At 44.5% G+C, this 27,216-nt stretch overlaps 1 protein-coding gene across 1 annotated transcript; it reads left to right on the forward strand.

Moving 5' to 3' along the window:
• Positions 1-10,842: 10,842 nt before the first annotated feature.
• On the forward strand, positions 10,843-18,673 carry OTP (orthopedia homeobox; the record flags this gene model as incomplete). Its single annotated transcript, XM_079144331.1, has 3 exons — positions 10,843-10,879; positions 12,147-12,556; positions 18,143-18,673. The coding sequence occupies 3 exons, from the start codon at positions 10,843-10,845 to the stop codon at positions 18,671-18,673; spliced, it is 978 nt and encodes a 325-aa protein (XP_079000457.1).
• Positions 18,674-27,216: the final 8,543 nt, after the last annotated feature.

The following is a 27,216-nucleotide window of genomic DNA, read 5'->3' on the forward strand; positions in this document are numbered from 1 at the left end:
CGTAGTCTTAGAATGTTTTTGTATGAGCTGTTATGTGAGAGAGTAAAAAAATTCTGTTCTAAGCCTCTCTAATTTAGGGTCTCTGTTCCAGTAGCCTAAACATGCTTCCTAGCTAATATACATTTCCATACCTACAGCAGCCACTCCACGGGAGTGAAAAGAGATTGTGCCAGGAGAATATATATGGGAAAGTCAACATCGTTCCTAATGGGTAACTTGGGGACCTCTCGAAAATTAAGGGAATAGGGAATAAATCCTTGTTGTAAAGCATCCGGGAAAGGACACTCTCCTGTGCAGAAAACACTCTCCAATTCCATATGCTGGCAACTTGGGAAAGTGTGGGAGGGTGGCAAAGGCAGCTCTGTAGCAGGCTTTTGGGTCCTAAAGTGTAAAATGCCTTTGGGGAGTCAATGAGAGAATCAACCTAAGCTCTGGATTTGGGGGCTTTAGGGGGCTTAAGACAGGCTTTCAATCACCCTTCATTCCCTGTGGTCCCAGTTTGTGAATGTTAATCACATTCACCTTCACCTCCACTCAGGGAAAGGTCTGCTTATTTAAAATCCACCATTGTGTGAGCTGCTCTCCCCAGCTGCCCAGGCCTGCATTTAGGGCAAGAGTTGCCCACTATCAAAATAGGTTTCCTGATAATTCTCTGCAATGTGGAAAATTTTAATGCAGATTTAGATTAATATCAACCTACATTTAAGTCAGATGGAAGATGAATTTATTAACCTGTATGCATCTTCCAACCAGTTATTTTCTTGGAACTTACTGGTTTAACCATTTCTTTGATTATCAACTGGCTCTTCCATAGATTCAAACTTTCTGATAGAACCCCTTCTGGAGATTTGTGTTGTTTCTTCTCTGAAGGTCACAATCATAAATATTAAAGGTTTACCCAGATACCACTCTTTCATAATCTGGGCCCTATAGATGGGCTCATAAGGAGCCTGAATCCCCTAAAGTTGTTTGCAAGTATAGACACTTTAGTAGGAGAAGATCTGTAGCTTTCAACGGATTTTCAAAGGAATCTATGACCCCTCACCAAAAATTGTTTCTTAAAATATCCAAGAGTTCAGGATAGGAGGTTTCTGAATGGCAAGTGTTTTTAGTCACCTTTTTTGCCGCTGTGACGAAAAGACCTGACCAACACAGTTGTAAGGAGGAAAAGTTTATTTAAGGGCTCACCATTTCAGAGTTCTCTATCCATTAACAGGGCTCCATTGCGCAGGGCTCCAGGTGAGGCAGAACAACAAGGTAGAAGAGTGTGTTGGAGGGATGCAGCCCACATGATAATCAGAGAGCAGAGAGGAGACTCCACTGTCCAGATACAAATATATGCCCCCAAGTCACACGCCCAATGAACCACTTCCTCCAGTTACACCCCACCTGCCTCCAGTTACCACTCAGTTAATCCCATCAGGGATTAATCCACTGATTAGTTTAAGGCTATACCCAAATCATTTCTCCTCCAAGCCTTCTTGCATTGTCTCACATGTGAGCTCTTGGGGGGACACCACATCTAAACCATAACAGCAAGTAAATACTGATGGAGAAGATGAAAGGATGTCAGAGCACACTGACATAACTGATGGGCAGGGACTTAGCTCAGTGATAGAGTATGTGTTGATCATGTATGACATCTCAGTTTGATCCTGTTATACTTTGGATCTTAAATATACCCCAAAGGCTATGTGTTGAAGACTTGGTCACCAGCCTGTGGTGCAGTTAGGAAGTGGGGCCTAGTGGGGCCTAGATACCCCAGGATGATGTTCTGGCTTGCCACAAGTCCCAAACAGGGACCAAAAACATGAACCAAAACAAATCTTTCCTCCTTTTAAGTTATTTATTTCAGGTATTTTGTCACAGTGATGAAAAGCTAACACAGATCCTTAGCACCACACACACACACAAAAAGACTAAGTTATTTCTGTGATGGGCTGACAGATCTGACTCCATGAGAATGTTATAGGCCAGGGAAATGACTAAACAGACTCCATTTTGCTCTGAGACTCCATGTTATGTAGGAAATCAGCTTCTCCCATGGGTACACCCCGCCTCTGTGCCCATCATCAGTTACTTGGTGTGACATGTTTAATAATATACAATGGCAAATCCTATGTAGTAAAGAATTGCTCTCTTTTGATCCCTATTGCTCCTAAATAATGTACCATGTGAACAGTGTTGTGTGGATGTTAGTAACCATTCTTTAGTTTGTACCTAGGTAAGGGTCATTCTGACCCACTTCCCCCTCTGTCGATGATCTCATGATGTTAATGTGTAATTTTGAATCATAGCAACAAACACTTATGATTAATGTGATTTTTGGTATAAGAACCCCTACAACCCTGTGGTCGGGGCTGTTCTCCCAATAGCCATTTTTTGGGGCATTGTGTGAGATGGTCAGCTGGCCAGCTTAATAAAGACTCTCAAAGTTGGACTTCTCAGTGGTGATTGGTCTGTTCTTAAGCTGTGCCCTATAACAATTTCTTGGGTTATCTCTGCCTGCCACAGGGTACAAATGCCTAATGTCCACAGTTCACCATGGATGAAAAATTCAGTTCAGGCCTGTTATGGTTTAGATATGAGGTGATGTGTGAGCTCATGTGTGAGATAATGCAAGAAAATTTAGTGGTGAAATGATTGACTTATGAGAACCTTAACCTAATGCATGCATTAATCCACTTCAATGAATTAACTGGGTGGTAACTGTAGGCAGAAAGGTGGCTAAAGGAAATAGGTCATTGGGGGTGTGCCTTTGAGGTATATATTTTTTCTCTCTCTCTCTCCCCTCTCCCCCTCTCTCCCATTCCCTCCCCTTCCCCCCTCTTCCTGGTGCCATGTTCCGAGTTGCTTTCCTCCACTATACTCTTCCCCCATGATGTTCTGCCTTATGTAGGGTTCAGAGCATTGGAACTGGCTCTCTATGGACTGAGGCCTCTTAAACTGTGTCAAATAAACTTTTCCTCCTCTAAAATTGTTTTTGTTAAATCTTTTGGTTGCAGTGGCCAAAAAACTGACTAAAACCAAGACACTGGACCATTAGCTCTACCAGGCCAAGGATCTGTCCATCCACTCACCTCTCATTCTCCAGTGCCTACCCGGCCGGCATAGTGCCTAGCACACAGTTGGCCAGTAAATATTGGTTGGATGAATAAGGGAAAGTGTGTCAGCTTCTCTTAGTCACATTGTGTGGATACTGTGAATTCCTTTGTCCAATTGGGAATGGTTTCAAATGATGAAACTGGATCGAGGAAAAGGCTAACAATCTAATAAGATATAAATACTGAGGTATCACCACATCCGGACTTTGGGAGTATGCGTGTGAATGCACCTTGATGTAAAGAAGGAATTCATGGGCTCTCCTGAGCTAAAAAACCAGAAAGGTCAGAGGAACCTACTTAAGAAAGTTTTGTGATAATTTGATTTTATTAATGAGAGTTAAAATGAACAGTTGTGGGTTTTTCAATACCTGAATAAATTTGGAAAATACCTCGGGGATCTTGAAAAATCCCACAGCTCTTCCAGGCCAGGTGTCTTAAAGGGTAGCATACGCCTACTCTGGGCACCTGTTTTGTGGCATTTTCCGGTTTGAACTCGGGTCTGCCTGTAGAGCTTCCACCTGCTCGCAGAAGTTCCTTGAACTGTCCCTCAGCACCGAGCAGCGGCCCCTCCCACCAGGTCCGCCAGTGTCCGCGTCCTTTAAGTTTGTGCAAACTTGGCTGCGACGCGAAGTAGACCTGCAGGTGAAAGCCTGGCGAGGCCGGTCCTCCTCTCACCTTGGGTCTTCGCCTCGGTCCGCCCCTCCAGGCGCCAAGGCGCGACAGGCCGGAGGGACGAGGCCGCACCGCTGGCGCTGCGCCCCCTGGGGTCCCAGCTGGGAGGGTCCAGGTGCCCTTCCAGGACTGCCGCATCTCCGGACCTCGGGACGGAGATACCGCCTGCACTTCGGGAGGGCGGGCCGGGCCTGCAGAGGAGTTGGGCTATTTTGTAACTGCACCATCCACCCAAGCCTCATTACCACCTCTTAATGAGACCCCTTTACTCCGTGACGTGCAACCGCTCCATCTCATTAAGGAAATCGCTCTTCAATGCTGATTATTTTATTTGCAGCCATAATTATATTTCTTTCGGCTAAATCACGGTTTAATCGAGCCCACATGGAGGGCAGCAGCACTAATTACGGCGGGGGATGCGGCGGCGGCGGCGGCGGGCGCGGGCAGGCTGGGGGGGCGGTAGGGGGTGCCCGGGCGGCGGGCGCGGCCGAGGGGCCCGCGGGCGGGGAGAGGCGCCGGCGGGGGGCGGGGGCCCGGGCTCAAACACAACAACTTATTACTTCTAATTCCCCAACTGTCACCAAATCACCTGCACGAAACAAGAATCTAATTTGTTAAGCTGGCATGTCTGCAGATGGAAGATCGATCTTCTCTGTAGATTTCTCTAATTGAGTGAATATAGACGCCCGGAATTAGCCGCACTCGGGCTGCGGGGAGGGGGCAAGGGACAAGGAAGGGGGGCAGAGAGAAAAGGGGGAGGAGGGAGAAGAGAGAAGGGAAGACAATAAAGAGAACAGGAGAGAGAGAGAAGGGGAGACGTGAGAGTAGAGAAAGAGGGAGAGTGGAAAGAGAGAAAAGGGCAGGACGAAAAGGCTGGAAAGAGAATAAAGGGAAGAAGAAAAAAGAGTGAAAGCAAAGGAGGGAAAGGAGGCAAGAGGCAGAGCACGGGCAGGAAGGTGGAGAATGGAGGGAAAGACAGGGAAAGAGAAAATCCTACTCGAGGAAGGTTCATGACCTACAGAATCGTATTACTTACTCTCCCCTACCCCACACCACAAGTGGAAAGGAGCTGAGAGGCCGAGCCGTGTCAGTCTTCAACCTGGTACCGACTGCTGATGAAAGACAACGGCTGGGACGGTGGAGCCTGGAGGGAAGAGAGGGGGAGGGGGAACGCTGGCGGCTCCACGAAATGGCTTACAGAATTACATTTGTTTTTCTTGTGATTTTATTAAAAGTCACTCCTCATCTCCAGAATGCGTGAAAATATCTACTTTCCACTCAGATACACCGCATTAACTTGTTGGAGGCGAATTTGTTTGTTTGTCTATTTTATTTATTTGCTAGATAAGATTGATGCAGTCTTATTAGCACTATATCTAGTTACAGAAAGAGATAAGGATGAGATTTTTTTCTTTTATTCCAATTACTAGCCTTGTCACCTAACTGAATAACTGATATATGATTATTTATCCGGAGTAAATAGAAATCAGAAAAAGCAACGAACTTAATACATGCAAACAAAATTTCTATGTTACTTAGTGTATTCCGTGTGGTTAATTGGGGCTGTTAAAACTACTGGGCAAAAGGGGAGAAAAAGCAAGAGACACAGTCAGAGAGCGGGTAATCCCTCATTGTTTTGTGTCGAGGTTTCTGCATTGAGGGCCATGCTAGTTGTCAGAAAAGAAAGTTAAGAGGAAAGATAAATAAGCAAGGGTCTGGCCCTTGAGCCCGCAGAGTCACGCAGGTGGACTGTCTGGTTGTATTTGCAAACTCAAATGTCTGGGAAAGCGTTCATTCCAGAAAAAAAAAAAAATTAAATACGTTCATCTCCTATATTGCCAAAGGTTTTGGGTGGTAGGTATGAAATCAGAGTTTGGGGCAGGTTTTTTGTTCCTCAGCAGCCCCTGGCACGCCCCGCCATGGGGTGAGCAGGCAGTAGACACGCACTGTTCACTCAAGCGCACACACAAGTACACATGTCATGCACACGCAGGCCTGCTTCTTACGCCAAAGGGGGCTGGGGGAGAAAGCTTGGAGTGTGGGTTCTTGGCATTTCACTCCGAGGCAAGGCACTTGGGTCCTTGTGGCCACAGGCTCAGGCCGGCTATTATCAAGTCGACCACTCTAGCTAAGAGCGGCCTGGAGTCCCTGTGCTCCCCACCCACGCAAGCCTAGAGGACGCATATTTGGGCTGAGTCCAGGCCTGTTTGGCTAGACGTTGGTGTCCGGGAGAGACTCCGCCCCAATGCGAGTTGAGGGCGATTTCGCTGTGAACGTGCAAGGGCACTCAGCGGAAGCCTCTTTAATTGTGGTCGCTTTGGCTGGGAACCTCGAAGGAGAGAGAGTTCTTTTGTGTAGAGAACTGTGGAAGCACCCGGCACCCCTTCACAGAGACTTGGCCGGCCTCCCAGATCTCCTTCCTTGCGTTCACCCCAGCCTCAAATCGACCCCAGTAATAAGCCATCCATGGAGCAGTACCAAACCCTGGGGTGGCTAGATGTGATCTACCGACCCCAATCCAAGAGGGGTGGGCGACTCTGGTAGGGACTAGAGGAAAGCCGGTTCTGGCACCAGAGGCAGGATGTGTGTTTTTCCAAAAGCAGTAGAATTGGAAACTTCCTTTACTTTCCTGCGTTTGCCTCCCACCCTTTAATCATTTTCCGGTTCTAAAGTAGGCCTGAAGAACACGATCTGATTTGCCATTGCGTTTGGGTTATTGCATATCTGGAAAAGTAAACAGGAGTGTTCAAGTCACTTGATTTGTTTTCTGTAAGCAAATAATACCCAAAAGCATGGCTGTAATTTACCACGAATTAAAATTGATTCTTTTCATCAGGCAAGAAAATAGGAAAATGTGAGATCGTTAATTATTGAGGGAGGCGCTCCTCATTAAAGGGAACAATGTTACAATTCAGCATTTAATAGCAGGAATGTGAATAATAACGCACCATATTTCAGCCCACTGTCTGCAAAGAAAAGAGAGCAGTTTACAAGCAACCCAAGCAGCCGAAAGTTACATTTAATAAACACCCGAGATTTCTGTAAGTGGAAAAAGCAATTAGGGTTCTGGGCGCACTACCCAATTCTTCCCAGAGCACCCTGTATATATTTTCATTCTTTCTGTTTCTCTACAAAGGATTCACAATGAATGCAGAAATGCAATTAGAGAGAAAATCAGAATTGCAGACCTAATCAGCATAAATTCATCTTTAAAGTACTTACTGCCCCATCTCCCACCCCATCCCACCTCCTAATCCAGCCACACTTTATTTCTAAGTCCTGCTCTGGAATGGGATGGCAAAGCAGAAGGAAAAATACCTATTGTGTGGTTGTTGTGTTTGTAATTTACCTAATTGGCCATTAAGATTTTGGTTTTAAAATATATATCTTTCCCCCCCTAAGCTGATATCTCCCAAAACTATTGAGTTCTGCTAGGTCTAGGCTCTCGGGTGGCAGGAGAAGGTTCCCTGGCCTTTAAACGCTCTTTGTGCTTCGTTAAAAAGGAGAAGGGGGAAAAGGAGAAAGAAAAAAATGATTTCCCTGTGCATCGCCCCTTGGCAGGCTCTTGTACAAAATTCAATCTCTATTTTTTATGAGAAGTAAACTGTCTAAATAAATTTTATTAGGGGCAACCAATATATTTTCTGGTAGTTCCCTTTGTTCCACTTCTACGTGTGTGTAACAATCTAAAACCTATTTATTGAGGAAAAATCACTGGATCCGTCATAGAAAATCCTTTTACTTTGCTTTGAAGTGATTTCTGAAGACATTCTTGTCATTCCGAAGATTTGGGGGCCATTGCGCTAAAGCCTCGCCTTGTTAGGGACTTCAGTTCCCATGATCATGTGGGAAATGCCTTAAATTATCAACAGCAATGGGCCTGACCGGCACTTTCCCGGCTGCCCCAGGAACGTGGGAAGATGACGGGGATAAAACTCTGGTAAATACATCTCAGGCGCTGCCCAGGTGGATTCAGACATTGGCCAAAACGAGCTGCTGAGAGGAAACCAGGCGCGGGGGCATTTTACACCCAGACTATTGTCGTTTTCCTCGCCTGCTGGCTGCTGATTCTGGGCTCCCGCTCCCGCGCCGACTAGCGCCCTCCCCACCTCGACGCCCCCACACCACCCAGGTCACCCCCACCCACTCTCAGATTTCCCTTTCTTTCAGCCCTCCTTTCCTCCCCCCACCCCGAGGTACTTATGCTCTGAAGTCTTGGAAGAAATGATTTAGTTTGTTTATACTGCTATAAAAATCAAGACCAATAGAAAAGTCATAAAATGAAGCGGGCTATCAATCACGCCGCAACATTGTTATTCAGCGGTTACTAACAGAGATGGATAATCCTTTGATTTCGTCCCATTGTTATTACTCTGATGTGTCTTCACATTAACTATTACACATTTATTTATCGACCTGAAAGATACAACAAAACAGAATATACGAGCGAGTGCGTGTGGGAAGACGCGGCACGGCTGGAGGGTGATCTGGGGCGGCTGTGGAAGGGGGACATGAGCGCTGGGGTGCACACACGTGTAGACTCAAGGCTCTGTGCCCTTCTTCTTTTCCCAGGTCGCGACCTTTCCTCCCTCCCTCCCTCGCGGCAAGGTGGAGAGCCCCTGCAGTGAGGCCCTTGCCAGACCTGCCTATTTGCGGGAGCGGGGTGCCGCTGCTCGGCTTCCCAGTTCCTTCCTTAGCACTTCTCCTCACCCCTGCCTTTGCATTCTGGCCAGGATACTCCGAAAGCCACACGATGGGCACAAACCCCTTGCGAGTCCCTGGACGTGCACAGCCCGGTGCGCACTGCCAGCCGCGTGCTGAGCAAACGCCGCCGGGTCCTGGTCTGCAGTCGGGTCTGCTGCTGCTGCTCCCGCCCTGAGCTATAGCTTTTAGGCTCCGGGGGTTTTTTGAGGAAAGGGAGGTTTTATTGGAGGGACTGTGTTTACTTTAGGTCTCAAATTCTCCTCACAGGCAAAACCTTTCTGGAAAGGGCACCGCGCGCCTGCCGAGTGCCCTTGAGGCTCGCAGATCGGCGGCAGCCACCAGGCTCCGCCAAGCCCAAATCCACAACCCCGGCGCCCCAGCTCCACCTAGGCCGCGTTGGCAGCAGTTGCAGCGGCCTCTGAAGCCCAGTCAGGCCCGGAATTTCCGGGTAAGCCATCTCCACAGTTCGGAAGGACAGAGTATAGCTTATGCCCTGCATTCACACGTGTGTGCGCACGTACACACACACTTGTGTGCACGGGAGGAGGTTGAACGGGCTGCAGGAGGGAAGGAGGAAACAAAACTGCCCCAGAGTTCGCGTTTGCCGCCTCCTTTGTCTCCCTGCTTGGTCCCTGTCACACAGCTGAGGACACACACACACACACACACACACACACACACACACACACAATTCCTCTCTCGCATCTGCTCTCAGGCAGCATTTCCAGTGTTTTGTGTAAGTCAATTGGACGGCGAACAAAAAAAGCCATTTGCTCTGTATTATTTAAAACAGACTTCATAGGGCTACCCTTTTGTGGAAGCTTTATTTGCACTAAATGAATAATCTTAATTGCATCACTCTCGAATTAAAAATCAATGTTAATCAAGTTGGGAGTAGTAAATATCAGTTTTCATTGTGACTGGGTAGAGGGCATTTTTCTTGTGTTGCAAATAAAAATACAAGTCAAATAACTTTAAAAAGGGCATTATGTTCTGCTACAAATACAATTGAAACGGATTGTTTAGGAGCAGATCAGAAATGGTACAGAATTTTGCACTTAATTTCCTCAGTTATCATTTACAATAAGAACCTCTGGGCTTGACAGCCAAGTCTAAACAGTAGTAAATTAGTACAAATTTATACTGATTTTACTCTAATAATCGTAATAAAAGCTTATAGATTTGGCACTAATTACATAAATGCCTAATGATCTTGAAAATTACTCTGGTTAGAAATATATTACTAATCTAAACTTTGTTGTTGGCTGGCTCTGAAAAATCAGAACATTAGAAATGGTTCGCTTCACTTGTGCAAAGCACTTTAAATTGTTCACGTAGTTTAACATATTCAAGAGGAAAATAAAGAGCATTTAACTTTATTTACAGCCTTAAGTGGAGTTGGGAGTCGAGCTGAACTTAGAAACTTTGACCAAAAGAGTGGGTCGGGGGCCAGGATGCTAGCCAGCGGGATCGGGCAGAGGAGTGGAACCTAGGATAGAGCCTCGTGGGAAGAGTGTTGAGCGCACCAATGCACCCTGAGCTCAGGTCTCCGAAGCAGACAGCGGACACCGGCAGCGCCGGGAGAGCCGACTCCTCTGCGCTCTAGGCTGGCGGTAGGGCTGGTGTTCGGTAGGCCCGGTGGTTCAGGCAGGGTGCCTGGATCTCTGGTGCAGGCCGGCTGAGCAGCGGCGAAGTGCAGGCACTGTCTGGAGGCCGCCGCGTGCCCTGGTGGTACCTTGGGCTTGACCAGAGCAGGCCAGTGTCGCCTAGAACGCGCGGGCGGGGGCGACTCTTGGGTCACGCGGGGGTCATGCCCTGCTCTGGTCTCTTCCCTGCCCTTGCTCCAGGAAGTTACTAGCTCTGAGACACGGAGCTGCGCCTGTGAAGCAAGCAGGTCAGGACACGGGGAAGGAAAGATGTGCCTGGGAGAAAATCCCAGGAAAGAACTAACGGAGGCCGGGCCCAGAAGCCCGGGATGAGACCGAGGCATCCGCCGCTGCCTTAACTGCTGGTCGGGCTGGAGCTGCCAGGGCTGCCGCCGCCGCCGCCTCCTCCGGGCAGGCGCGGGCGGGCGGGCGGGCGGAGTGGGGGACTCTCCGGGTGCTGACATTTGCAGGCTGCCCTCCTGATTGGTCCCCTCGCCAAGCTGCTCACGGGTTCATTCAACTGTTAAGCACCTCCCCGTCTCTCTAAAGGACATTATAATGCAAGAAGCCCCCTTTTTAACCACAAACCGAATTTTCTTTCATTTAGGTGATCTATATATATCTATATCGTATAGCTTATAGCTTATATCTATTTTAAATAACTTAAAGCCGCTAAAATTTGGGGGGGAACAGCTTTCGCCCTGGAGCGGTGCGCGATGCTGTCTCACGCCGACCTCCTGGACGCCAGGCTAGGTGAGTGTGCGCCTCTGGCCCCGGCAGCCAGGAGAAGCCGGGGCAGGAAATTGTCAATTTGTTCCTTATTTTACCTTAATGCGCCCTAAATGGACTAATTTCTTTAAAAGTAATTGTGCTGTATTAAAGTTTAATTTGATTTAACATCGTCTTTTTAAAAAAATCTATGGAATATGTAGATCTAGAAAAGGAGTTGGGGAATGTTGTTACTTTTTGTTTTTCTTATTTTTGCTTACCCCCACCCCTTTATTTTTTTCAAAGGCGGTCTATCCCGTGATAATTTGTTTGGAGGTGTTTTTCTCTTTTTCTTTCCTGATAGCTTTGACTTGGGATTTCTCTCTCCTTTTTCCTTTCTCTCTCCCCACCACCTTTTTTCCCTCCTCCTTCCTCCAAGTATAGTTGAATTTGTTTTCTTTTTTAAAATATCTGCCCTGAAGGAGAAATTGCTGTCATCGAGGTGGATTTGCTAAGTGTTCTGGTTGAGAAGGAGAGAAGCCAGATTCATTCTCTCAGGCATCCCTACCTTCTACAAGGGACTCAGCGTTGCCAATGGCTGAGAGAAAAGAGCTTTTTTATTTCTCCAGAAAGAAAAGTTGAATTCTCTAAAGTTTGATTCAATGCTATGTCTATAGAGTTTACTCGAGTTTCTTTTAAGCCATCTGGGTTGTTGGGCTCTGGGTTTCCGGTTTGGGAATCTTTAGTGATGGATGTGACTCCATTTTCCAAACACTTTCTCTGATTTGAGGGGGGAGGCGGAGCTGATTTGGGTTGATTTCGGGGGGTGGAAGTCTCGGAGACTTATTCATCTTCCGAAAGTGAGAGGGAATCTGGAAGGTAGAGCTGTCAGTTTGCCTTAGCTCAGGTGAGACAGCAACCTAAGAATCAAGAATCGTTTAATTTTCTTTATTTCTCCACTTTACCCCCAATGTCCAAGGATTTGCTCTCGATTTCTTGGGGCGGCAGGGGTAGGGTTTATGAAAGGGACCAGGAGGCAAGTTTTATTGCCGGGCCTGGGAGCAGTTTTATTGTGGGAGAAACGAAAACATGTGCTGTTTGCTACCGGGGTCAGCTGCAGAGAGAGGGGAAAGGGCCAGATGTTATTCCAACATGATTGTCCAAATCCTGGGGAATCCAACTGAGCGCCCTAGGAGTTTCGTCCTTAGGGCAAGCTTAGACGCGGTTGGGGCTGCAGAAGCACCGCACAGGGAAGATAGTCCTTCCTGGCATCGCCAGGAGAGTAGTGACCGCGATCCCCTTGCCTTCTCAGGTATGAAAGATGCCGCCGAGCTGCTGGGCCACCGGGAGGCGGTGAAGTGTAGGCTGGGCGTGGGGGGCTCTGACCCCGGGGGCCATCCAGGGGACCTGGCGCCCAACTCCGACCCAGTGGAGGGAGCCACTCTGCTACCTGGGGAGGATATCACCACAGTGGGCTCTACCCCGGCTTCGCTGGCGGTGAGCGCCAAAGACCCCGACAAGCAGCCCGGGCCCCAGGGCGGCCCGAACCCCAGCCAAGCCGGCCAGCAGCAGGGCCAACAGAAGCAGAAGCGCCACAGGACGCGCTTCACTCCTGCACAGCTCAACGAGTTGGAGAGGAGCTTCGCCAAGACTCACTATCCTGACATCTTCATGCGTGAGGAGCTGGCGCTGCGTATCGGGTTGACTGAATCCCGAGTGCAGGTATGCGGAGTTTGGGCGCTTGGACAGGAGGCAAGGAGAGGGCGGGAGGATTTGGGCAAAGGGAGCCGGGTCTTTCCTTTCCCTGTCGAATTCCTGGGCTTCGCTCCAGCTGCCTAAACGTTCCTGGGTTGAGTTAGCCTCTTCTCGCCCCAAACTGGCCGGGATCGCCATTCCCCAATGGACACGCAAGGCCCATCTCCCAACAGTACGGCCGCATCCCGGCTGAAAAGTCCCGTGTTGTTGGGAGGCCGGGTTCGACTCTTCCTTCTGAGAACGCAAGCTCCGTGTCTCCCAGCGCGCACCTTAACTCCAGCTCCCTTTACTGACAAGTATTTCATTACCCCTAATGAGTTTGTGTTAAGCTTTTGGATAAAACGGGGAATGCAACAATTATACAGAATAGATTTTTAAAAAGAGAAGAAATAAAGTTTTTTAAAAAGAGACACCCTCGGATTTCAGGGTGTGGCTTTATTCTCTTAAAAATCACACGCTTGCAGCTCTTAGGCAAAACATCCTTACCTTTGATGTTTTCAAGAGGTTCTACCATTTCTCTGGAAGTAGCCAGGACCCTCCACAACCCGTGGGCCCTGGATTTTTGTTTGTTTTTCAACATTCCCCTAAGGAAACTGGGGAGCGGGTGAGAAATGAAGGCTTTCCATTGTAGATATCGGATCCGAAGAAGGCACAGAAGAAAGCACATGAAGGGTGGGAAAGGTTGATCGGTAGTAAACGCAATCATTATTGACCCCTGGTTCTCATTCAACCACCCAAGTTGTAAATTATGTTATCTAGAAATCACAGCTATACTGTTTTGAAAATTGGGGTATAAAAGCACAAGCCTAACGAATCCCAAATTTCTTTCCCACTTTTTTTAAAGCATGAAAATAACATCAAATATTTTATGGCAGATGCCAGGAGGTGAAATTTCAAGACGGCACTTAGTCTTGAGCTATCCATGGTGCTGAAAACCATCCCTTGCTTTCTCGGTGTCCTGGGTGTTAGCCTAATTTGTTAAAGCAGTGCTACCTGCTTTTACAAATTAACTTTAAAATATCTCAAATAATTTACATATCATCCAAGAAATGGACGATGAAGGTGTTCCTATTCACAGTGTTAAATATTTGTTTTCATTTGGCATTTTTAAGAGTCTAAACGGGAAGAGTAGTACATGTTTCTGTTCTATTAGTAAATTAATGTCACCGGGGATTTAAATGGTCAAATTAATAAAGTAATATTCAGGATGGCAACATAATAATTACAAATTTTATTAAATATAGGTCTGAGTGATTTTGTTAATAAACTTTGAAAGGCCTGAATTATGGGCCACTAAAATTACACATCAAAAGAGTGCTAATTATATTGTGCAGATATATATATCACTAGTCCCTTAAATCTTTTACTTTCACCTTTTTAAAAATCTGAAACTGAGTTCAACCTTTGAGAAATACAAAATTTCAATATTATGCTAGTGATAATTCTTGATTGTAGGTTCATTTTGGAGGTTCAAAATTCATAACTTGCTTTTTGTTACTAAAGAGAAATGTTAGCTATTAATTGTTGTTTAAAAGAGAAAAATGCTGTGTTTTAATCTAGATATACTGGTAATTAGTTCAAATTAAAATAGAACTTAGAATCACAAGTAAAATATAATTGGACAACTGATTTTATGAAAAAAGAAAACGAGGTCTATTAAACTTTATTAGGTCTTCCAAAGGTTAATGACAGCGATTCTTTTAATAGAAAAAGTTGTAAATGAAATAAAATATAAACTATGTGATAGAAAGTTATTTTTTAAAAGTACACAAAAGAATATGCAAGAAGAAAGAGACAAAGTACTTTAATTGTTTTAGCATAATGTTCAACCAAAGATAATAGCTTGAGGCTGTTGATAGAAACAATTTAATAGAATGGCAATTTCAATATTTTTAAAAATAATGTTTCATAGTTTAAAAAGTAATCAGATCAACATAACCTTCTTAATTAACATTTCAAAATGATTAACATTATGTAATGTAATGCAAAATAATTTATGGAAAATGTATTTACTTCACAACTCACTGTACCATTGCTCCTTGACCAAATTCAAATTAAATAGTAATTGGTTTATGTTCTTATATGATGAGTACTTCATAGTTTTCTTTATAGTTAACAGATTGCCACACATTCTTTTCAGTATGTGGGCCACTGCACTGATTAAAAATGATCTAAACATTTAATTTATTGCAATTGTATGTTTTCAGAGATGCTTTTTTATTCTAAGCTAAATTATCCAATATACATATTTTTATCTATATTTGGTATATATCACACTTCTAAGTATTTATTAAAGCACCTCTACTCACATGGAGGCCAATTCCATGTCTGATATTGCTCCCCTTTTCTGGCTAGTGTAATAAAACCATTCCTTTTATAGCATGCCATTATTAGAAACCAATTTCAGAATTATTTATAACCTGGAATGGCTTATTAAGCAGCAATGCGAGAATCATGCAAATTACGCGATCAAATGCAATATAATAAGCATAATCATTAGTCTCTAGCACGGATTAATTAACTTTCAATATTTTATTTACATAAAAACCAAATCAGTGAAATAACTTCTGCACAGTCAGGCTTGCCTTTCAATATTTTATATGAACAAAAATAATGTGCTGTAATTCCATTGACCGTGTCCCCCAGAATGGCCCTGTCACCTGCCACATCTTAATAGGAGGACAAGCTGAGAGTATTTTCTAGTTTTCTAATGGAATGAGAAATTGCATTTTCTTCCTCTCCCAGCACTATTAAAGTGTAATGAATTCGGCCCAGAGTTCACGGCTGGCTGATCGAAATGAACCTGAGATCTAGGCTTTAATACAGCTCCCCAGATTTCCTCCCAAATCTTCACATTAATCACTTGCTGGATTCCAATGAGATCTTCATAAAGCGTTTGCTTCGAGGGGGGAAAAAAGTAATATTCTTTCTTTCTCCCACTCTTTCTCTATTTCTAAGCCATTTATAGCTGGGGAATTAAACGGGCTATATATTTTAAAATACATTTACAGTATGTCTATATTACTGTAACAGCAGATATCATGAAAGTGGATTTTTAGATTCCAACCTCCATTAGATTCTCACTGTTGTATTAAGCATTTTCTAAGAAGAGCTGCATTTCAAACTGAGTACAAAGTTGGCCCATGGTTGCGGTTAATATATTTCCTGCAGTTGTCATCTGTGCATTTTGAAAATCTCCCTCAGGTTTTGCCTGCATTTTAATCCGTCATGCTCTAGTTTTCAAGTGGAAACATTCACATTTTAAAAACATATGCATCATAGCTTGGAACGGAGGTGCTCAGATCCCATGCAGATTTTTTTCTCAACCCCAGTAAGCCATGAAACATTAAAAAATTTGTAGCCATCATTTGACTACTAACCCTCAAACATAATTGAGCACGATTTTTCGATTATTCCTACAATATTTAGTTCTTTAACAGCTGCTCTTTTCCGCTTGTGCCTGAGTAGATCCTAGATTCAGAAACCTTCCTGGCAGTGATGTTTGCTATTAAAATTCTACTGGGCAATTCCACCCCCACCTTCTTTCTTCTGCTTCTCTCTCCACTCCTTAGTCTACCTCACACCCTTCAAACAACCAAACATTTCAGAATTCACTGGCACTTGTAGGGTGTTAGGAACTAGTCTTGACTTTGTAAGATACCTTTCAAAATATAGTTGGGTGCTGCGTGTGGGATGTGATAACCATTTGGACAGAGATACTGTCTCTGTTAAGACCTCCGTCCTGTTCAATTCACCCCAATCCTGTGTTGGGTGGGTGCTGAAAAGGGATTTGCCACTACAAGTCTGTCCTGGTTGTCTGAGGGGTTGCTCTCCACCTAAGGCCTCTAACAGCTCAATCCAACCACATTGATCCCATCCACCATCAAGGGTTCTGCTGCCTCATTAATCCACTGCGCCACAGCTCAGGAGATGCAAGGAGGAAGGGAAGCGGTTGTTTGCCCATTGCTGACACTCAAATAGGCAACAATGAAGAAAATGTGATAGAAACCAGAGAAAGATAGCTGTGGGCCATGATGGGGTTAGGGTAGGAAGGCCAAGGCCCATTCAAAGATAATTCTAGATTGCTATGTGGTTCACACTGGTAAGCGGAGAGAGCATGTCTTTGCTTGCACAGGTGTGAATACAAGGCTATGCCTGGCTGGCTTACTGAGGGTAGGTATGTCTTGGTATTCCTGATATTAGAGCTTGAAGAGTAAACACCACATAGATTGGATGAACGGGTTGTACCTCCTTTTGGGCCACAAGTGTGGTGGTCACACTCCGCTGACTAAATTCTAAAAGGAAACTCAGTACCTAAGCTGTGTCCCACATCATTTACATTTAGGCACAGCAAATCTCCAGTTGATTAGATTTTAGACTCCAAATCTGCCATGTAGGCATGCTGGCAATTTTTTTTTTTTTCTTAAAGACCAAATTTTGGTTATGCTGGCAAGGCAGCTTATTTAATATGTTCCAGACAAAACTCTTTTCCTGTGGTAGTGAATTGGACATCTGTGGACAAATCTGGCTGGTAGAGTGATTTTCCTGGGCTACTGTTAAGAAAAAGTAGGAAGCTCATTTTCATTTGGAATTTATTTTATCAAACTCATCTCTGAAAAAAAGACATCTGTGTTTGCCTTAGCAAAATTAAATTTGTTCATAACTAGTGTGGGTTTTAAACCTAACTTGCTTTCACTTGCATTGGTCAGAAAATTTGCTTCTAGTTATAAATTAAAGGAGGGCAACTTGAGGGTATGAGAGGCCTTGTTACTTGGGATCCTCAGCAAGTTACTTAAAAAAGAAAAAAAGAATAGACTTGAAAGCGCTGGGGCAGCAGGTACAACTCAGGACTGCCAGACAAACGTGTCCTTAAAAGTGGTTTGGGAATGCAGTAGAGAGAGCTGTGGGAGGAAACAGTCACTGTGGCAACCCAAACAACACTGTAGCTCAGTGGCACTCACTTTCCCACACCGATCACTATATTAACCTCTCTGCTCTGTCAACCGTGGTGTTAGGGGTTTCCTTTGTCTTTCGATTTTGAAACTGTCTATGTCATCCATGGCCCTTCATCAATTTCCAAATTTCCAGCATTTCTGAAAATTCTATACCCCATCAGAGTTATAAGACATGCTATTAAGCCACATGGGTACACATGTTTATCTTCATTTGTACACCTGTGGGTCGCGCCTTGACACATGTCTGCCTGCAGACCTGTGCAATGCACAGAATGTATCAGCGTGCAGGGGCGTGGTGAACACTGCACACTGTGGTGTGTTTGCACTGTGCGTAAGCGCTCTGGGGCATAATCACTCGAGAACGCGAGAGTGCGCTTGGTGGGTACACGGGGCGCCAGTTGCCACGAACTGGTGGAAAACTAGGATCTTTGGCTAGGTATGGGGTGTGTTCATCCGATGGCAGTTGTTCAGACTGTGGCTAAGTGGCTGTATTGACGCGAACTCCGGGACTTAAGCCCCTGCCCCCACCCCCCATCAACCCCATGGCCCCGGGGCTTGCTAACAGTTCCCTGTCTGTCTCCCTCCTCGCCTGCTTCAGGTCTGGTTCCAGAATCGGCGCGCCAAGTGGAAGAAGCGCAAGAAGACAACCAACGTGTTCCGCGCACCGGGCACCCTGTTGCCCACCCCAGGCCTGCCTCAGTTCCCGTCAGCCGCCGCCGCCGCCGCAGCTGCCATGGGCGACAGCCTGTGCTCTTTCCATGCCAACGATACCCGCTGGGCGGCGGCCGCCATGCCGGGAGTGTCACAGCTGCCGCTGCCGCCGGCGCTGGGTAGGCAGCAGGCCATGGCGCAGTCGCTGTCCCAGTGCAGCCTGGCGGCCGGGCCGCCGCCCAACTCCATGGGCCTGTCCAACAGCCTGGCGGGCTCCAACGGCGCTGGGCTGCAGTCGCACCTCTACCAGCCCGCCTTCCCCGGCATGGTGCCCGCCTCCCTCCCCGGCCCCAGCAATGTCTCCGGTTCGCCCCAGCTCTGCAGCTCCCCGGACAGCAGCGATGTGTGGCGGGGCACGAGCATCGCCTCCCTCCGCCGCAAGGCGCTAGAGCACACAGTCTCCATGAGCTTCACTTAATGCAGCCGCGCCCCGGCCCGCTCCGCCCCAGCGCCGCCCCCGGGGCCGTCCCGAGGCCCCTTCGGCACGCGCGGGACCCCAGCTCCCTGTCCGGGTCTCTGCCCGGCGCCCTATCCCGTCCCGTCTCGCCCTGGCCTCCACCAGGTCTGTTAAGCCCTTGCCTCTCTCCTCCACGCGCTCGGGCTCTCCCCAAGCCCCAGCCTGCGAGGCCTCCCCTCCACCTGATTTTGCTCGCCCGCGGCCCCCCGCCTCCCAGAGCCCCCTTCCCTTCCCACCCCACGCCTCCCTCGGCCGGGTCTCCTGCACCTCACCCCACCCTTCCCGCTACCCCCGGCCTCCCCGCCTCGCACCGGCCGTGCTCGCGCCCTCCTCCCGGCCTTCGGACCGGTGGCGTTCCCAGCCACACCTTGGACACGACGCCTACGACCCCCCTCCCCGGCGCCTCCCCTCTGGCTCCTTTTCTCCCCACGCCTCACGCCCCTCCCGCGCCCGGCAGAAAGCATCCTTCCCGCCATTTTACTTACCAGGGAGTCGACTCAGGATCTGAAATCAGACACCAATGGACTGGTTTGTGGGCAGAAACACACACACTCGTACTCTCGCTCACGCTCAGACACTACACACGCGCGTGCACACACACACATACACACACAAACACACCAGTGTACCTAGGTCACACACGGACGTGTTCAAGGGACAGCACAATGTTAGGGATTTTGGTCTTAAAGGAGGACAAGCATCTGCTACCAACCGTCTCATCTGAGGGCCCAAACTGATATAATTTGATTTATGCTTGTGTTCTTTCTCTGAACTCCTTTCTTTCCTCTCCCGCCACCCTATCCATGCCCTATCTAGTCACATCCATGCGACCCTCTATTGGCTTGCAAAAGAACGCTTTCATTTTATCTTACTTCTATTTTCTTAAGCACAACTGTGTGAGGGTACAGAGGGAAGGCTTCTCAGGAGGAACATGCCAGTGGATCGGGTGGCTGGAGTAGACTAAAGCAGTTATGTGATGAAGAAGAGGTGATCTTACCCATTTTGATAAGTCTTTATAAGGAAGAATAAAATAAACATGTAAGCAAAATTTCCTTTTGTAAGAGCAAAAGCCACATCTCTTTTCTGGATCCTTCAGGACTGGGGTTTGTTTGCTTCCTTTTCAGTTTCTCTCTTCTCGCTGCTCTGTGCCCTTGGTTGTTTTGTGGTCGTCCTGTCGTCCCTTGTGCCCCTCGGCCACCTGCCGGCCGCCGATGCGTGCACTCGGACATCTACAACCCTGCAACTTTGTACAGAGAAACACAATCAGCTCTTTCTGCATGTGCTGGTCAAATCCAAACCCAGAGAACAGAAGCGCTTTCTAAGAATGAACAAACATGTGAAATAGGATGTTTTGTGTAGATAAAGCATTCTTGTTACATACTGGTCAATTTGTGATATGTTTTAACTTATTGTCTGTGCTTATTTATGGAATTTGGTTTTCTTAATAAATGTTTGAGCTAATATAAAGCATATTATTTGACTTTTCCGGACAAGTTTATATCAAGTTAAATGTAAATGGATAAAATAAAATCATTTTCAGTATGTGATATGGAGAATGATGGGCTTTGGTGTGACATTGAAAGGGGGAGGTATCTCCTGGGGAGAAAAGAAGAGTTTGGGGAATTCTCACGTTCGTGCTCAATTGGCGCGATGCGGCGTTTGGGGTGCGTGGGCCCTGGGACCTTCTCTAGACAGGTTCAGTTTATGGCCAGCACCGTGAGTCCTCCACAGGGAGGTGGTGTGTTGGGGAACAGCGTTGGGCCGGGAAGGCCACAGGCCTCCAGTCGCGGCTCCTAGGCCAGAAGGGCGGAGGCCGGGCGGGAGGCGCCCCACGCGAGCTCAAGACTCCCGAGGCTCCCCGGCCACCGCCGGCTTAGTATCCCGCAGCTGCCGGCGCCCACGCAGAGCTCGAGGGTGGATAACCTTCTCGGGTTTCTCTGGGACCATGGAGCGGAAGGCGCCCCTCGCTGTCTCCGCGCAGGGTTTGTGGGCGGGAGGAAACGGAGGTTGGAACCCTGGGCCTTCAGAGCCGGGAGTTCTGTCCTCCCGCGCCGCCCCCTGCCGCGATGGTCCCGGGGACCCAGCGTGCGCGAGGGGCCGAGGTTCTTTCCTCCACGCAGGGCCCACGCCTCGTCGGGGCCTTCCCAAAGAGGCAGCCGCGTTCCCGGACCCAGGCTTCAGACACCCCGGACCTTACAAGAGGAGTGTCCAGGACCACCGGCGCAGGTCGCACCTGCCAGGCTTCCCCCGCTGGGCTGCTCCGGTTTTCTCTCAGGGTCTAGGCTTGGAACCAGCTAAGCTTGAAGTTAGCCACGTGCCCAGGGGATTTCCTCCAACTACTAGTAAAAATTGCAGTTTCTTTGGTAGTCTGATGGGAAAGGTTGCCAGTGTGTTTTAAACTTGGAGTCAAATCGATAACACAGGCTTGCTTTGGAAAACTAACCAAGATCAATCTCCTGGTTTGAAAGTTAATGGTCTTTCTAGGCATTGAGAAAGGCACCCCCTTTTCCCAAGGGAAGATTTCTCATTTGGTTGCCACCGAGTGTAAACCCTAAAAACACTCTTGTCCTAGAATACAGTTTTATATCGCTGGGCTACATGTGCATTTTAGGAACGATATGTAATCATTACTCAACTCAGAGAACACAATGGGTCTCTTCAAAGTTGAGGACAAAAAGGCAGGATTTTCTACGATAAAGAATATGCTTATGCTACCCTAGGGATTTTAATTAGAAGTCAGTTGGTGAGTGAGTTTACAGAATATTTCAATTCTACATTTTCTAAAGAATACTTATTGGTGTAACATTAAAGTATTAAAGAAGAGGACAACATACTAATTTGGGATTTCATATAAAATGGGACATTTCTGTAATTTTAAAATGCATCCTAGAACTTAACAACACAATCTCCAAACGAATATTATTTTCCCATGTTTTTACATTACTTTATTTTCTCCCTTGTCTTATGTTAGTGCCTTTTTTATTTAACTTTGAAATCGTGGGTACTGTAATCTCAAGTCACATTTAAGAGATCAGTACAAATCACAGATTGCTTCACCAATGAACATGGAAGGTTGTTTACAAGGATGCTAATTTTACAGCTTTTTTATGCTGCTATAAAGCATAACTTTATGATGTAGGAATGCAATAAAGGATGCTAAATGGAATCTTTAAAAATTGTATTTCTCAAAGGCAAGGGAAATGGGATCTTTCATTTCAAAAAAATGGGCCAACTCAGAACACTGATGAGAAGTTACAAATCAACAAAAGTGATAGATGCTTTCAAAGTTGCTTATATTTCATGATATAGTGGTTATTTTTCAATATTAAAATGAAAGTGTATAGAGTTTTTCAGTTGACCTGATTCTAGAATAACATTTGTTTCTATGGCAATAGATTTTTGTATTAAGAATCTCTAACATTTTAAAGTCTTATATGCCAATAGGATAAAGGAAGGCAACCTGGTCTAAATAGTTAAGGTTGACAGTTTAGTGAAGCTAAAAAGCAGGGAATGTGAACATGAATCACAAGTCTGAACTAGTTCTGCTTTTTGAGGGAGGAAAAAAATCTAATAACAATACTGTTTCATGTTTTTTTTTACTTATTATTAAAACTGTTAAAGTTATAATAATAGCTAATTAAATTTAATATCGAATAAATTATGATGAGTAATATCTGAATGCAAGGTATGTAAGTACAACATGCTGTATGTCCTGCTTCTGAGGAATTGCACTTTTTGCAGAGTAGTCCTTTTGGCATTGAATACTCTCATCACATACTAGCCAGAAAAAGTCAAAGTCCATTAGGTTATAGCTATGTGATCGGTTTATTTTAATACACACGTTTATCCTGGTGTCTTTATTTTCTTCTCAATATTGTTACTAAATATCATACATGGCATGCAAGTGATGGTATAGTAATGATGTACTTATCTTACCTTTTGTTGATGGTGGAAGAAATATAATATAGAAATGGAAACTGCTAAAGATGATGTTAGATATTGAATACTAAAGAGGATGCAGAGCAATTTGGGTAAATCAAGGTATCAGTACCCAGAGGAAATACAGATGAAATTCTAACTTTGGGGCAACTTATGTTTGATGCCCCCAATAATCTTGTTCCATGAAAGTGAAACTGTGTTTTTAATTTGTATTGCGTCACATGTACATTTTAATTGGGGAATAAAGAAAAAAACTTTGTCCACAAAGACGTGTATTCTAGTAATGGCAGTAGTTAACCTGTCAGATGAAAGAATGTAACCTTCCTTTTCTCCCTTTCATGACATAAAGATAATCTCATCTGAGGGCATTTATGTGAAGAAATAACAGCATGGCATGGTGAAACTACTGGCTCATTAATCCTGGCATCTACTTCCTACAGGGTTCCTTTATTAGTTAGATTCATTCATTGGGTATTTCAGAGTTTTTGATTTGTCACCATTGGCTAGGTTCACTGAGTTCAGGCTAAATTGAGCCAGAAGCAATGTTTATTAGTAATTTTGTAGTACAGGCTCCCCTAATAATTCAGCCCAAATATCTCATCTGAAAAATATCCATTCACTCTCGCTTCTAATGTGGGTTGCAGCTGTGTTCATAGGGAACTCAAGGAACACAAGTGATTGGGCATGTATTTTCTAAATTATTAATATGATGGCTAATAGCTGTAAACCCATCTTCGTATCCAATGCAGAAATTATGATTCATTTTAAAAATGAAAGCAGCAACAAAGGGGGGCACCCCCTGCCTGGCTCTCTGCTAACTCTCATCAGTGCAGAGCTTTCAGTACAGGAACCATGGCCTATTTAGCATGTGGCCATTACAGAGAGAAATAGAACAATGCCTTTGCCTTTTTCTCATGCATTCTCTATCAAAACAAGGCATAGATTTATGAGATTTACTAGAAAATAATATTAAGGAATTTCAGGTAAGCTACCCAGAGAGCCCACTTTTGATTTTGATCTCATGCCAAAATCAGTCTTCAAGGACTCACAATTAGTTGTGTGTGCAACTGAATGCAGCTTCCATGTCCATGACCAAATATTCCACGTTTCCAAATTTCCATCTTGAAGGTCATGTTGAATTGAGATACACTTGTTGCAGTTGCTTATGTTGCCACAATCTCTCTCAGTTCTCAGTGTCAGAATAACTGATCAGTACCAGGAAATGTATACTTAACCCACGTGACATATGCATGTTCTTTATAGCTTTCACTGAAATGTCACAGAGCTTGATGGTTTTGTTCACAGTACTTGTTGAATCTATTTAAGATGAACTCAAAGTCAGATAAAGAACTGTAGCAACCCTTAGCACAAAAACGATTATATGTGGTTCTTATGAAATTAAGATTAATTATAAAACACAAAACATAGTTATACTGGAATTAAAGTAAGATTTTTTGTAGATTTTCTAATTTTAAAATTCTGAATGAGTTCAATAAAGCTGAACTGGTCTCTCTCTTGCTATTCTTACTTTATTAATTATCATATGGGTAGTCTGCCTAATAGGTATTTCAACACAAATTTCAGAAACTGCATTTTCAGAGGGTGTTGGTTTCATTACTTTCCCTCCAGTTTCTAATATTTGAACCTCATTTTCAATTTACAGAGCACATATCTCATTAAGTCATGGAATCTTTATGAAGTAGATATTATAATCCCTATCTTGCAAAAGAAAAAACTGACTCATCCAGGCTAAGTAACTTGCCAAAGGTCACATACCTTGTAAATAACAGAGATCATTCTTGAAGTCAGGTCTTCAGATTGTTCAGCAATACCATTGTGTATATGACATGTAAACAATGCTCTTCTTAAAATATTTTTAGGGAAGAAATTAGGTAACCCCCCTTACTTTGAAGTTGAGGAATTAATCCTTGTAATTTAAACAAGGGATGCTTTGATGGAAAGTTGCAAAAAAAAAAAAAATTAAACCTACTTTTAAGTGTCTGGAAGCACTTCTTTCCTCCTGAACCTCACCTGGAAGTTAATTCAATACAGTTCAAAATTGCCACTAACTAGCCTCCTTATTTTTTTTTTCTTTTTAAAATTATTATTATTATTTTTTATTGTAAACAAATGGGATACATGTTGTTTCTCAGTTTGTACATGGCGTAAAGGCATACCATTTGTGTAATCATAAATTTACGTAGCATGTCAGCTTAGGACCAGACTTCCTCAACAGGACTCCCATAGCATAAGAAATAAAAGCAAGAATCCATAACTGGGATAGATTCAAACTAAAAAGCTTTCTCTCAGCAAAGGAAACTATCAGCAATGCGAAGAAAGAGCCTACAGAGTGGGAGAAAATCTTTGCCAATCATACTTCAGATAGAGCACTAATCTCCAGAATCTATAAAGGACTCAAAAAACTCTACACCAAGAATGCAAATAACCCAATCGACAAATGGGCTAAGGAAATGAATAGCCTCCTTATTGCATGAAGAGTATCAAGTTGTCCCCTTATGACTGAGGTGGCAAGAATTTGTGAGATATCTCTTTGAGTGCTTTGAGAAAGGTGGCATTGTAGATGGAGAGGGAAGGATCCCTGAATCTGTTGGTATTTCAGATGTGTTTCTTGTTCATTCCTGCAAGATTTTATAGAGGGATTTTTTGATATTGCTTCTATGTAATATTAAACAGTCACAATGCAAGATAAGCTGCATCTTCTTTTTTATCTCTTATAAATATTCGAGATCCATTGTCAAGCATAAATCTTAAAATCTTAGCATTTGAAGGAATGTTTGAAGTCATCTAATTGAAATTTCCTGACAATGGTTATCCTTTTTTACAATTTTAAAAGTGGTCTTCCAAACTCTGGTTGAATACAAGGTAGATCTCTATTTTTTTGCCCAACTGCAAGGATATCATTCCTTTTATTAAGTTTAGTTTCCCTCCCAGTTATTCCTTCAATAGTACTGCCTCATTAAGAACTTTCTGTCACATCTTTTAATACTAAATGGTTTTTCTTTCTAGTCTTCTTTTATTAACATTTTTATCAGTCAGTATGACACTTGACTGTGCTGTGGTACCAGATAAACTTCACACCTAAGACTTAACACAGCCAACGTTTATTTCTTGTTCCCACAAATTCCACTGTGGGTGAGGTAATTCTCCAGGACAGCTCCCCTTCATGTGCTGACTCAGTGGCCCAAGTTGGTTTCATTTTGTGACTTATCCACTCAATTAGGGTTTCAGTGGTCTTTGTGGCAGGAGGAGGAAGCTGGAAGGTTATGAACTAGCTCTTAATGCTTTTGAGCAGGACATTTCTGCTCCTGGTGGAATAAATAAGAACTAATTACATGGATTCTCCTAGTTGAAAGACAGTTGATGAATGTCAGGGAGCACATGGATAGTGAGTAGAAAATATCTTTGCCATTACCTTATTTTCTCTGTGATATACACCTTGAGTTCTCCCATTTAACATGTTTTGCATTTTTTTAGGTCAGTAACCTTGTGTGTGTGTGTGTGTGTATGTGTGTGTGTGTTTGTTAGCAAGCACAGAGGTACTAGAGAAAATATGACCTTCAAGTTCTTCAGGAGTTTACCATTTAATTGGGGAGATAAGACAAATATATTTAATTTACTTATTGCAGTACTGGGATTGAATCCAGGGCCTTGCACATGCTAGGCAAATGCTCTACCACTGAGCCCTAAAAATTTTTATTTTGAGATAGGGTCTCACTAAGTTTCCCAAGGTTGGTCTTGAAATTGTAATCCTCCTGCCTCAGACTCTTGAGGAGCTGGGATCATAGGTCTGCACCAGTGTCCAACAAGTGCATTTTAAAAAGAAAATCATACAAGGCAGTTTGTAATGGATTGATCAAGTGCTAAATACTCTGATAAAAATCTTAAATGTAATGGGAACTCAAAGAAGCAGGAAATATTGGGGACAGAATTCCTAGGCAAGGCCTCTTGGAGGAACCAGTCCTTATAGAATAGCAAGGTCACTCTTTAGAATCTCTTTTCTACATTGTTGAAATTCTTTGGTACCTTTCCTTCTGGGTCCTGCTTTTAGAACTGTGAAGTATGTTTTGTGTGTTTGGGTAGTCATTACTAAATTCTTCACTATCTTCTTAAATGTGGAACAATCAATTGGATTCAGGTCTCTACTGACTAAGACATGGCATGTTTGTCCATTTTTTAGACTTCCTTTAATAGTGCTTCATATTCTGATACAGTGTCATGTATAGTATCCCTAATTGTTGGTGCTAGAGATCTTAGCATATTGCACTTGCTACAGATCTGTTATAATCTCTAGAGGAGGTAGTTACCAATTAAATATAATAAAGAGCATATATGATTATTAAGGTGGAAAATAAACATATCGCTCCTGATAACAACAAAAATAATGTTTTCATTCCCACGAAAAGAGACCATCCCCTTCCTGTGGTGAGCACAGTGCTCACTTGGAGTATAATAGTTACACCAGGGAGGTTAATTACCTTTTCCAAAGAACTGGGGGACCATGTAGTATCTTCAAAAAGGCAATTTAGTAAATGATGCCCTGGTAT

Source organism: Sciurus vulgaris, assembly GCF_902686455.1.
Source record: "Sciurus vulgaris genome assembly, chromosome: 6".
NCBI lineage: Eukaryota > Metazoa > Chordata > Mammalia > Rodentia > Sciuridae > Sciurus > Sciurus vulgaris.